The sequence below is a fragment of the Phyllobates terribilis genome, unplaced genomic scaffold (genome assembly GCF_046119375.1).
Source record: "Phyllobates terribilis strain yellow unplaced genomic scaffold, ASM4611937v1 Scaffold_520__1_contigs__length_1232081, whole genome shotgun sequence".
NCBI classification, from domain to species: domain Eukaryota; kingdom Metazoa; phylum Chordata; class Amphibia; order Anura; family Dendrobatidae; genus Phyllobates; species Phyllobates terribilis.
Window position 1 is genome coordinate 592,704 of NW_027363280.1, and position 13,731 is coordinate 606,434.

General features: G+C 43.4%; 1 protein-coding gene across 1 annotated transcript in view; it reads left to right on the forward strand.

Annotated features, from left to right (window-relative positions):
• Nucleotides 1–13,731, forward strand: part of LOC141231542 (protein ELYS-like) — a 120,995-nt gene that overhangs the window by 69,906 nt on the left and 37,358 nt on the right. Inside the window, exons 23-25 of the mRNA XM_073667726.1 lie at nucleotides 3,948–4,079; nucleotides 5,269–5,398; nucleotides 7,732–7,879. Coding sequence (XP_073523827.1) covers nucleotides 3,948–4,079; nucleotides 5,269–5,398; nucleotides 7,732–7,879 — 410 coding nt within the window. The remainder of the gene's footprint in view (nucleotides 1–3,947; nucleotides 4,080–5,268; nucleotides 5,399–7,731; nucleotides 7,880–13,731) is intronic.

The window sequence follows — 13,731 nt, forward strand, 5'->3', positions numbered from 1 at the left end:
TATGTGGGGAAAATAGACTGTTTTGGCGCACGGCATGGTTCAGAAAGGAAGGAACACAAAATTGGCTGGAATTGAGAGTGGAAGCCATGTCGCGTTTGGAGAGCCCCTGATGTGCCTAAATAGTGGAAACCCCCCACAAGTGACCCCATTTTAAAAACTAGACCCCTCAAGGATTTTATCAAGGGGTATAGTGAACATTTTGAACTTAGAGGTACGACACAGAATTTGATAACATTAGGTCATCAAGTTGTCATTAGTCTTGAGTGCAAGTGCTCGCTACTTGAGTACTCGGGTATGCACCATGTATCGCGAGTGCTCGAGTGACATGTTCGAGTCTCCACTCGCATGTTTCATGGTTGTTAGACACCCAAAAAAAAAAAAACATGCTTGGACCACTCGTGCATGGCAGGCAATCCACGCAACTTTTTTTTTTTTGGCAACGAATCATATGGGGCGGAGACTTGAGCATGTCACTCGAGCATCCGCGATACTCAGCGCATACCTGAGCACCCGATGCAGACTCAAGTAGTGAGCACTTCCGCTCAACACTAGTCACCATATCATCTTTTTTTTTTTTTTCACTTTTAAAAAAATCCCAACCCTAACCCTAGCGTTTATTTTTTACACCGTTCCTCGTGCGGTATAAGTGATTAGACGACCTTATTCTTCGGGTCGGTGCGATTTCAGCGATACCAGATCCATATCAGATTTTTATGATTGACAGCTGTCACACACGAAAAGGTGCTTTTTTTTTTTTTTGCATAGACTAGTTTTAGCATCGCCATATTTTGAGAGCTATTATTTTTCCATATTTTGGCCGACAGTCATGTGATGGCTTGTTTTTTATGGGACAAGTGAATGTTTTTATTGGTACCATTTTTGGGCACGTGACCTTTTGTGATCGCTTTTTTCTTCTGATTTTTAGGAGGCAGAATAAACAAAAACCAACAATTCAGGAATTGTTTTTTTTTTTTTTGTTTGTTTTTTTTAATGCATTTCCGCATGTGGTAAAATTGATAAGGCAGCGTTATTCTTTGGGTCAGTACGTTTACATCAGTGCCACATTTATATATTTTTTTTATGTTTTGGCGCTTTTACACAATAAAGAGTGTTTTATTGAAAAAAAAATTTTGTATTGCTTTTTTCTGTGACCTATAACTTTTTTTATTTTTTGGCTGATGGAGTCTTCTACATCTCCCTTCTCCACTGGTAGAATCTCCTAGCAGGTTATCCAGTATGCATTCAATCAGACAACGCCACAGCCGTGGCATACATACACCGACAGGGCTTAACAAGCCGCAAATCCGTTATCACGGCGGTCTCATGGATTCTGGTCTGGGCCGAGTGACACGTGCCAGCAATATCGTCAGTACACATTCTGGGGGTGGACAATTGGGCCGCCGACTTCCTTAGTCATCAGACTCTCCTCGGGCGAGTGGACACTCAACCCCATCGTGTTCGATAAGATCTGTCACAGATGGGGCACCACCGACGTCTATCTAATGGTGCCTCACTTCGTAGCCAGGTCTCGCTACCCCTCTGGCAGTCGGTTATGACACCCTCCTCATTCCATGATTTCATTTTCATCTTCCTTACCTCTTTCCGCCTCTGCCACTGATCCCGAGAGTCATCAAGAAGATCAAGGCAGAGGGAGTCCCAGTAATCTTGGTGGCTGTAGACTGGCCCAGAAGGGACCTACTCTCTCTCTCTCAGGGTCCCCTCTTCCACCAGAATTCTCTGTCTCTGAATTTAATGGCATTGGTTTTGAGAGGAGCATGTTTTTCATCCCAGGTCATACAGACCATGGTCAGAGCAAGAAAGCCCGCGTCCTCACGCATTTAACATCGGACTTGGAAGGCCTTTTTTTTTTCTTTTTTTTTTTTGATGGTGTGAAAACAACCTTTTCTGCTCACATGTCTTTTTCTCTTCCATCCATCTTGGCTTTTCTCCAGTTGGGACTCGACTCCGGGCTTTCTATCAGTACTCTCAAGGTTCAGATCTCTGCACTCTCAATTCTTTTTCAACGGAATTTGGCTTCTCGTCCCAAGCTCAAGACCTTCCTCCATGGAGTTGCTCGCCTGGCTTTGCCATATTGCCCTCCTGTAGGCTCTTGGGACCTTAATCTGGTCTAAGCATCCTTCAGCAAGCCCCCTTCGAACCTATCCATGACATCTTGTCGTCATTCCTTTCCTGGAAGGTTGCCTTTTTGGTAGCCATCACGTCCTTCAGAAGAGTTTGAGCTGGCAGCTCTCTAGTCTCTCTCCTTTTCTCATTCTCCATCAGGACAAGGTAGTTTTCAGACCAGTTCCTCCTTTCTTAAGGTAGTCTCCTCATTCCACATCAACGAGGACATTGTTCTGCCTTCTTTCTGGTCATCTCTGGTTCATCCCCTTGAAAGATCCCTTCACAAGCTGGACCTGAGCAGAGCTCTGTGTCTACCTATCAAGGACCGCTTCATTCAGATGTTCTGACACCTTGTTTGTCATCTGAGGGTCATCGCAAGGATCTCCCTGCTACAAAATCTAACCATCGCTGAATTCGCTCGGCTATACTGGAGGCATATCGCGCTACACACAGGCTACCCCTTCCGGGAGTAAGAGCGCTCTCCACCCAAGCGTTGGGGGCTTCTTGGACTGTTTGCCAACAGGCCTCTGCAACCCAGATTTGCAAAGCTGATACCTGGTCATCTCGTTACACTTTCACAAGGTTCTACAGAGTAGATATCTACGCCTCGGTCTATGCTGGCCTAGGTATGAAGATTCTGCAAGCGGTGGTCGCCTGCCGTCCAAGCTGATTTGGCAGTTATTCTATTCCCTCCTTGGGACTGATTTAGGACATCCCATGGTTACCTGTGTCCCCCAATGAAGCAATAACGAAAGAAGGATTTTTTGTACTCACTGTAAAATCTTTCTTAGAGCCTTCACTGGGGGACACAGCATCCTCCCTGGTTTATGCCTATGTTGGGCCTATGTGCCTCTGTTGGGCCTGTATATAGTTCGGTTGTTTGTTGCTTCTCTTACTGCTTGTTCACTAACTGACGAGCTTTGTGCCAGTCGATGGGTGTATACTGCTGAGGAGGAGCTAATTCTTTTTTTGCCTAGCGGCCTCCCAGCGACAGATGCATACACTCATGGCTACCTGTGTCCACCAATAAAGGCTCAAAGAAAGAGCTTTTACGGTGAGTACCAAAAATCCCTCTTTTGCGGGACGAGTTACAGATTTTTTTGTTGCCATTTTGGGGCACATAATGTTTTATGATTGCTTTTTATTCAGATATTCAGACACAATGAACAAAAAACAGTAATTTAGTTATTTGTTTTTTATTTTTTGCGCCGTTCACTGTGTGGTAAGTGATAAGACTGATTTGTCCATTGGGTCGGTACGATTACAGAGATACCAGATTTATATTGTTTTTTTTATGCTTTGCTATTTTTACACACTAAAAACAATGTTTTACAAAAATGAATTAGTTTTTACATTGCCATATTCTGAGAACTGTAACTTTTTTTTTTTTTTGCTGAATGAGCCATATTGCAGTTTTTGTTTTGCGGGACGGTTTGGCGATTTTAATTTATACCATTCTTTTTTTCTTCATATGACTTTTTGAAAGCTTTTTATTAAAAATTTTTGTGAGTCAGTCTGATGAAAAAGTGACATTTTTGGTGTTTTTTTTATTTTCTTAACGCCGTTAGCCGTAAGGAATAAATAACGGACCAGTTTTATAAAGTGGGTCGTTCTGGATACGGCGTTAACAATTGTGGGGGTTTTTGGGTTGTTTTTTTTCACAAACACTGCTTTTTGAGTGGCAAAATGACTTTTTGTGATTTGGGTGTGTTTTTTACATATTTTAGAATTGTCACTTTTGTTCCGGTAGGAACAGTGATTCAGACAGAACGTGAAGGTTTCCTTTTGCCTTATGCTTTAATAAATCTTTATTTTTATTATAGGATTACTTGCATACATATTTGCGCACAAACGGAGGTATTCAAAATCAAGAGATCTTGTTGGTACATCATTTACAGAGAGCAAATTACATACCAGCTTTGCGGCTAAACCAGTCACTGAACAATTATCACCTAGTAAGTCCTCTGTTTCATTTTAAAGAGTATCATGAATATATATGTAAGTAATAACAATAAGTGAAAGTGATTCCATAGTTCTGTCTTTTAAGGACTGGAAGGGCTATCTCTCCTTTTCAAAAATAGTTTCTCTGACTGTTCTGTCTGAACACTGAGATGGTGAGGTGCCAGCGCCGAATACATGCCTTATAATGCCCCTTTTAAATACAGTATATAGATGCTTGCAGCTTCACCCCCAGTTGGAGGTGTCTGTTTTCAGGAAACATAGGAAAGGGTTCTTTACAGTCAGAGCAGTCAGACTGTGGAATGCCCGACCACAAGAGGTAGTAATGGCAGACACTATAACAGCTTTTATACAAGGCTGGATGATTTCCTTGATACACGTAACTGTGGGTTATAGTTAATTTAGTGACAAAATGTACAATTGGTGGAAGAAGGTTGATGGACCTAGGTCTTTTTTGCAACCTATGTAATTATGTAAAATATCTTTTTATTTTGTGTTTCACACATTTTTTTAACATCATTAAAAAAGATTTTCTTTTTTTAATTGTTGGCTTGGCATATTATCCCCCATTACAGAGCAAATCTATCGCATCAATGCATTGTAAAGCTCATCTCGATCTGGTCTGGCTCCTTCCTGACACTAATTGGTCATATAATCGCTGGGATCAAAGTGTAATGGGATATTACGGCTTCCTAAATGGCATACATCCCTGACTTGAGTAAGAAATCAGTCCAATGTTGAAACATGTAGCCTTGTATTCCTTTAATAATTTCTGTTGATGACTTTACCTGCCTGTCATACTCTGCAACGCTCGTATCACCCCTTTTTTTCATTTAATTTATAAACTTTTTGTTTGATCTGTATACATTGCTTTTTTCAGCAATGTATACAGCGATCGTGTAATTTCTGCCTTCTTTACGGGGAGTTCTCCATTCCTGCTGCTGCACATCTCCATGCAGCTGCTGATTCTGCAAGGATGTTCCAAAACTAAATTGCAGAGTCATATGCAGACCTCACAGACAATTTTGGCAATCAGCAGGTTATTAATTATGTAATATTTGTTGGCTAAAGCAATCCCCCATAGTCATTTTGCTATGTAAAGATTACGTTGCATTTTGTGAGGAGAGTATCTGAAAAATGTGTTCAGCTATGGATGTATTTTTATACTTTTTCTTTTCTGTGCAGAATGATTTTGACAGATGCCAGCTGGAAAGAGGAGCTGCCAGAAACTCTATAGTGGATCACTATGTCAAAATACTCCCAAGTGTGCAGCAAACTCTGGCCAGATCCTATCCTTCTATTGTTTGGAAGAAAGGTAACTGAAAGTTGTAGCTTTCGGCTGTATGTAATATCTTATTAACTTCACCTTCATTAATTTTGAGGGGACAGATATTGGAATTGCTTTGGCATTTGCTGGAAATTCATAGTTTTCAAGTCAGATGAACTTGAGGTTACTTTGCTTACTTTCTATTACAGCTGTTTAAAAAACATTTAAAGGGATACTGTCACGTTTAATAATGGTACAAACCTGGCAATATAGCGTTAATCTGCAAGTTAGGCTGGGCAGGACTTAAAGGAGTTGCCCACTGCTTTAACATTGATGCCCTATCCATAGGATAGGGCATGAATGTATGATCGGCCAGGGTCCCGCCCGCGGCATCCCCACCGACCAGCTGTTATCGGTGCAGCGGCCGCCGGCCGGAAGTCCTTGCCTGCGGTGCTTGGCTGTCTGTCTGTAGTGGCCGCCGCTTGTAACTGCACATCCTCCTCCCATTCATCGGGAGGCCGATGTTCAGTTACAAGCGGCGGGCACTGCAGGTAGAGACTTCCGGCTGGCGACACCTGACACCGATAACAGCCGATCGGCAGGGGTGCCGCGTGCGGGACCCCAGCCAATCATACATTGATGCTCTATCCTACGGATAGGGCATCAATGTAAAGTAGTGGATAACCCCTTTAAAGCTACTTTGTTCTGAAAGTGCAGCTTCTTAGAGAAAATGAACTATATTACTCCAGGGAGTCGCTGACTTTAAGCCATACAGACAGGTGTGCCCGGCCAGTCACCGCTCACAGCACTTTGACTGACATCTGGCTCTGCACTGATGCACATAAGTAATATAAAGCCTCAAATGTTCCACCCCTCGCTCCAGGTCTGATCTGAGCTCTGCAAGAAATGACCGATCAATACACCACATGGGTCTGTTAGGGGCACCGACGTGTGACGTACAAATAAAAACAATATGCATGTGTCAGAGATGACTAATGGAAGTACCAAATGTAAATGTATAATGTACAGGTAAGAGCAATGCGTATTCAGTGAAAAGAAAGCGATATATAGTGGGACTGCGCATATGACCTTCATCTCCAGCTTCATAAATAGTGTTCAATTCTTATGTGCAAAAGTTCTGCCCATAGACCAATGTGTAAATGCCAAGACAGGAACATTATGGATTGTCGTCTGCCTATTAATACTAAAATGAATGCATAAAATAAACAGAAATGTAGTATCAACATATACTAGCGCCAAAGGAGATGGTAAGGAAGAAATACTAGGCTGCAGCCAGAAGCACGGGTCCTGTGTGACGGCCCGTAAATAGTCATAAATAGATGGTACTGTCGCACTGATTGGAGGTAGCAGAAAATAGAAAAGAGGAGCACGCAAAACAGAAAGTAATATCTAGAATTTATATTAAACAAATTTCACAATGGAAATTAACTTGGACAATAAAATAATATTCCTAAGGAGACCAGCTATATATGATATTTAGGCAAAGCGTTAATAAATATAATGTTTCTCTGTTTAACGTCCATTTGCATGGTAAGAAATGCTGCTGCTATTGGAAACGTGCCTGCTATGCCGCTAAATAGCTCATAGTCTGTAAGAATGAATACACGGTGCTTAGTAAAAGCATACAGTTAGTGGGGCTGGTCCCTTGATTAGAGGTGTGAATTCCTGGTGAGTAAAGAGTGCGGGGTGTCTACTCCCCTGTACGTACTCCGAAGCCCACAGTTACCTGCTGTCAGGTCCTGGGCCATACAGTAAAGCAGGGAGCTGTAATCTCCTAAGTGGTATGTAGAGCCAGGGCACTCCGTCCGGTAGCATCCCTGGTAACCACACGGGCGGAAGGAGCTGGTGACGTCATAGCTGCTGACTATGGTGTCCTATGAAGGCCAGAAAAGAGGCTTCATTATTCATCATTCTTCAGATGATTTGTCAGTGTAGATGAAATAGTATTAAAGGAGTTTTCCAGGCTAAAAAGAATTCTGCAGTCTGTGACTGCACACTGCCGAATTGTGATAAGTTTACAATGCGCACACTGCCACAATTTCCCTTTCAATTGGGTATTTATACAATTTGCATAGTTGCAGCCGGTTTGACTCTCTCGGCCACTACTCTCAATGAAGTTGGCACATGACCACCCACTCTTGTTTAGAATATAGGAGAATTGTTAATTTGTGCTGATTGCACTCAGTCATGATTCGGCAGTCTTCAGTTACATGGTGACGGCAGACAGTTCTAGCGGGCAGCAGAGTTGTCACCGGATAGCGGCCTGTAATGTCTGTAGGTTTGACTACTCTACCATTGTTAAAATACAAATACATATCCAAAATATTCAACACTAAGCAACAGTTTCTTGTTTATTCTAGTGACAAGACCCAAACCTTTATCTACTGTTGCAAAACCGGCTCCCTCAGGGAGTGTGATTACCGAAGCTGACTTTATCCGTAACGTGCTGCTGAAAATAAAGGAAGTGTCTGCAGCTAGTGAGAGTAGAGACTTCTCTCCTTATAAAAGGTAAGAAATGTGCCTGGGCTTTCATCTGAGAATCCATTTATGGTACTCCCATTCCTACACAGTACTTAAGCTCTTCTATGTTTGAACCAATGTATCTTTTGTGGCACAGTGACATTAAAATGCTTTTGGTAGGAGACCATTTCTGTAGAGTTCTGTAGCTGTAGTCAAGAGACTTGTCTTGTTCTGCTTAGTCATGTAAAACTCAAATGGTATAAATTAATAGAATAGTGAGACATTAAAGGGTTGTCTGATATAGAAATATCATTTAAGTATGTTTCTCTTATGAAGTGCTCTTGGTCCCCTGACTGCAGCAGTCAGCCTGGACTGGACATGTAATGTGCTGGAAAGTGAGTATGCCTTTTTTTTTTAAATACATATTTTAAGTGCATACATGTATTGCAAATATATATTTTTCCAATACCGGACAACCCCTTTAACTGACTTGTTTAAAACAAAAGTTTTTTTTTGTTTTTTTTTTAAAGTGGTTGCCCATTAAAAGACTCCTTTATTGCTGGCCCCATAAATTAAAAAATTCTCTACTTCCTGGATCTGCATTGCTCATAGATTGTGTACTCCGCCAGTGTCTTGATGAACAATAATGTCTCATGACTCATGTAAGCCACTGATTGACTGCAATCTTCATAATTACATCTTTGCAAAAAGTTTATTCGCCTCAGGATAGAAATGTGAAGGCTGCTGTCAGTCTGCAGCCACCGATTGACTGCAGCAGTCATGTGACCTCAGGAGACATGAAGATGAGTGTCCGTCCTGCTTCGTGTGTGCTCAAGTAGGATTCTACCCTAAATATTTATATAGCAACATTGATTCCATGGTGCTGTACATGAGAAGGGGTTACATGCAAAATACATATCACTTACAGTAAAGAAACTAACAATGATAGACTGATACAGGAGGAAGAGGGCCCTGCCCTTGCGGCTTACATTCTACAGGATGATGGGGAAGGAGACAGTAGGTTGAGGGGTTGCAGTAGCTCTGGTGTTGGTGAGGTGGCAGCAAGGTCATGGCAGCCTGTAAGCTTTCTTGAAAAGATGGGTTTTCAGGTTCTGTCTGAAGGATCCGAATGTGATGGCTAATCAAACGTGTTGGGGCCAGATTTCCAGAGGATGGGGAATATTGGGGACAAGTCTTTTAGGCGATTGGGTGAAAAACTAATGAGTGTGGAGGAGAGAAGGTGGTCTTGGGAGGACTGGAGTTTACGTGAGGGAAGATATCGGGATATTAGTTTGGAGATGTACGGAGGAGAAAGGTTATGGATGCCTTTGTAGGTCAGTGTTAGTAGAAGTTTGAACTGGATATGCTGGGGAATTGGGAGCCAGTAAAGGGACTTGCAAAGAGGGGAAGCAGAAGAGTAGCGAGGAGAGAGATAAACTAGTCAGGCAGCAGAGTTAAGGATGGACTGGAGAGGTACAAGAGTGTTAGCAGGTAGGCCACAGAGGAGGATGTTGCAGTAGTTGAGGCGGGCGATGATGGGGTATGCACAAGCATGTAGTAGATTGAGGGTTTAGGAAAGGACGGATTCTGGAAATATTTTTAAGCTGGAGGCGACAGGAGGTGGCGAGAGCTTGGATGTGCTGTTTGAAGGATAGGGCAGATTCAAGGGTTACTCTGAGGCAGCGGATTTCCGGTACGGGGGGAAGCTTGATGTAGTTTATTACTACAGATAGATCAGGTGGGGAAGATATGTGAGATGGAGGAAAGATAATGAGTTCAGATTTATCCACATTAAGCTTGAAGCGAGAGGAGGAGGATATGGCAAATAGATACTCAGGGATTCTGGACAGCAGAGGTGGATCTGAGTGTCGTCAGCATGCAGATGCTACTGGAAGCCATGGGAATTTGAGTGGTCTCCAGCCAAGGGTATAGATGGAGAAGAGTAGGGGTCCTAGGACAGAGCCTTGAGGGACTTCAACAGAGTGAGGGCCGGATGAGGAGGTAGAGTGGGAGATTCTAAATGTGTGGTTGGAAAGGTATGAGGTGAGGGCAAGGTCTTTGATGCCAAAGGAAGAGAGGATTTGTAGTAGATGGCAGTGGTCAACTGTGTCGAAGGCAGATGACAAATCAAGGAGGAGTATTGATAATTGTCTGTTAGCTTTGGCTATAAGTAAGTTAGTGATTTTGGTCAGGGCCGTTTCAGTAGAAAGGTGAGGACAGAAGCCAGATTGTAGGTCGTCGAAGAGAGTTAGATGAGAGGAAAGTTCAGCGTGAACTGCTGTTCAAGGAGTTTGGAGGCGAATGGGAGCAGCAATATGGAGCGATAGCTGGACTTAGCAGTTGGGTCGAGCAATGTTTATTTGAGGATAGACGTGATTGTGGCATGTTTGAAAGCAGAGGGGAAGGTAGCAGATGTTAGTGATAGGTTGAAGAGATGGGTTAGGGATGGAATAAGTGTGGTGGTGAGGTTGGGGAGGAGGTGGAATGCGATGGGGTAAAGTGCACAAGTAGTGAGGTGTGATTTGGAGAGGAGATGAGGAAGTTCACCTTCATTGATGATCGAGAGGGTGGTTATGGCATAAGGGCATTAGTCTGGTATGCAAAGGAGTTTGTGGTGGTCGAACAATAAAGACTTGCCTTGTTTGGTCAATCTTATTTTTGCAGTGTGTGGCAAAGTCCTCAGCAGCGATTAGGGAGGTCGGAGGGGACAGTGCTGGACGGAGGAGGGGAGTTAAGTGTTGAATAACTGTTTGGGTTTGTAGAATAAGGAAGATACAAGGGATGTAAAGTGGGCCTGTTTAGCAGAGGTGAGGGCTGATTTGAGTGCGAGTGTTGCGTGTTTGAATGCAGTGAAGTCCTCTTTCGAATGTGTTTTCCTCCAACACCGCTCCGCAACCCTGGACACTTGCCGAATCTTTTTAGTGAGGTTATTGTGTCAGGGTTTTCTTTTGATTTGTCGCACTCTGCCATGCACGAGTAGGGCGACCGCGACAATAGCTGATGTGAGAGTGGCATTGTAGAAAGCAGTGGCGCTGACTGTGTCGTGGAGTGAAGATATGGATGCTAGTGGTAGAATAGAGTCAGAGTGTGTGAGTGTCTAGATGTGCGAGGTTTCTGCGGTGGTGTTATGGTTGCTGGACATGGCTGACAGGTGAAGAGGACAGGGATGAGAACGTGAGTAGATGGTGGCCAGATAAGGGGAGAGGGGAGGTTGTGAGGTTAGATAGGGAGCAGAGTCGAGTGAAGATGAGGTCTAGTGTGTGTCCGTCTGTGTGGGTGGCTCAGGAGGACCAAGTCCAAAAGATGAAGTAAGCGACAGGAGTTTGGAGACTGCTGACTGGCGGGTGTCGGTGGGGATGTTGAAGTTACCCATGATGATGGTGGGAATGTCAGCAGAGAAAAAGTGAAGAAGCCAGGTGGAGAATTGTTCAATAAAGGCAGTGGCAGGGCCGGGAGGTCGGTATATGACGGCCACTTGGAGGTTGGAAAGAGAGTAGATGCGGACAGTGTGGACTTTAAAAGAAGGGAGGTTTAGGGACTGTAGAGGTGATATTGGGTTGAAGGTCCAGTTGGTAGAAAGAAGACCCACTCCTCCACCATGCCTGTTACCAGGGTGAGGAGTATGGGTGAAGTGGAGGCTGCTGTAGCACAGCGCAGCAGGGGAGGCAGTGTCGGAGGGTGTCAGCCCAGGAAGGATAGATTGCGAGAGTTAAAGAGGTCATGAATCACATGGAGCTTATTGTAGACAGAGCAGGCATTCCAGAGTGCTCCAGAGAGGGGGAGCAGGGGGGTGGACGTCGAGACGTGTTTAATGTAGGAGAGATTGCGGAAGTTCATATTAGGTAGGCAGCGATATGAGGGGGCATAAGAGGGAGGTAGCAGCTGTGTGGGGGTCCAGGATTGGGAGATATGTCGCCAGCAGTGAGGACAAGCAGAGTGCAAGAAAGCAGGTGAAAGGAAAGAGGCCGGCTTGTTTTATGTTTTAGTAGGCGAGATCTGAGGTTGAGGAGCAGGTCTGCAGATGAGGTCAGGTGGGAGGTAAGAGGGATTGAGAGATTATTATTTGGATAGAGGATGCTGGGGTTTGGGGATAGCAAAGGAGTGAGGATTAGTGGAACAAAAACTGTAAGGGTATATACAAGCATGGTGGTAGAGTAAGTGTGGGGGAAAAAGAAAAGCGAAGTACATTTAGTGAACAGTGTTACAAAGAACTTGGCACTCCAGGGTAAATGCTGATGAACAATACTTTTTATTTAGAAAAGCTATCCACTGTAAAAAAAAAATAAAATTGACACTTCAGTCTAAAATTAGACATTTATCAATACTGAAAGATACAAAAGAAAACAAAATAATCAAAAATTTAACAATTTAGGCATAACAAGTATAAGTATAAACCTGGTATGCATGAGATACAAAGGAATGTAAGAACATAATTCCCAATTGGCTTTGGGATGCGGTAGAATAATAATTAAAAAGTACATTACTATTACATACTATCGCCCAGTGGTAGCTCAGTAGACTATTAAATAGGGAGGCAGAGTATTTTAATAGCATGGTAGGGTATAAATCCCATAAATTAGTGTATCATGTACAGTGGGTATGGAAAGTATTCAGACCCCTTTAAATTTTTCACTTTGTTTCATTGCAGCCATTTGGTAAATTCTAAAAAGTAAATTTTTTTTCTCATTAAAGTACTCTGCACAACATCTTGACTGAAAAAAATAGAAATGTAGAATTTTTTGCAAATTTATTAAAGAAAAATTGAAATATCACATGGTGATAAGTATTCAGACCCTTTGCTCATTTAAGTCGCATGCTGTCCATTTCCTTGTGATCCTCCTTGAGATGGTTCTACTCCTTAATTGGAGTCCAGCTGTGTTTAATTAAACTGATAGGACTTGATTTGGAAAGGCACACGCCTGTCTATATAAGACCTCACAGCTCACAGTGCATGTCAGACCAAATGAGAATCATGAGCTCAAAGGAACTACCCAAGGAGCTCAAAAACAGAATTGTGGCAAGTCACAGATCTGGCCAAGGTTACAAAAGAATTTCTGCATTACTCAAGGTTCCTTAGAGTACAGTGGTTTCCATAATCCTTAAATGGAAGAAGTTTGGGACCACCAGAAGTCTTCCTAGACCTGGCCGTCCAGCCATACTGAGCAATCATGGGAGAAGAGCCATGGTGAGAGAGGTAAAGAATAACCCCAAGATCACTGTGGCTGAGCTCCAGAGATGCAGTAGGAAGATGGGAGAAAGTTCCACAAAGTCAACTATCACTGCAGCCCTCCACCAGTCGGACCTTTATGGCAGAGTGGCCTGACGGAAGCCTCTCCTCAGTGCAAGACATAGGAAAGCCTGCATAGAGTTTGCTCGAAAACCCATGAAAGACTCCCAGGCTATGAGAAATAAGATTCTCTGGTCTGATGAGATGAAGATAGCACTTTTTGGTGATAATTCTAAGCGGTACGTGTGGAGAAAACCAGACATTGCTCATCACCTGCCCAATACAATCCCAACAGTGAAACATGGTGGTGGCAGCATCATGCTTTGGGGGTGTTTTTCAGCTGCAGGGACAGGACGACTGGTTGCAATTAAAGGAAACATGAATGCGGCCAAGTACAGAGAGATCCTGGATGAAAACCTCTTCCATAGTGCTCTGGACCTCAGACTTGGCCGAAGGTTCACCTTCCAACAAGACAATGACCGTAAGAACACAGCTAAAATAACAAAGGAGTGGCTTCAGAACAACTCTGTGACCATTCTTGACTGGCCCAGCCAGAGCCCTGACCTAAACCCAATTGAGCATCTCTGGGGAGACCTGAAAATGGTTGTCCACCAACGTTCACCATCCAAGCTGACGGAACTGGAGAGGATCTGCAAGGAAGAATGGCAGAGGA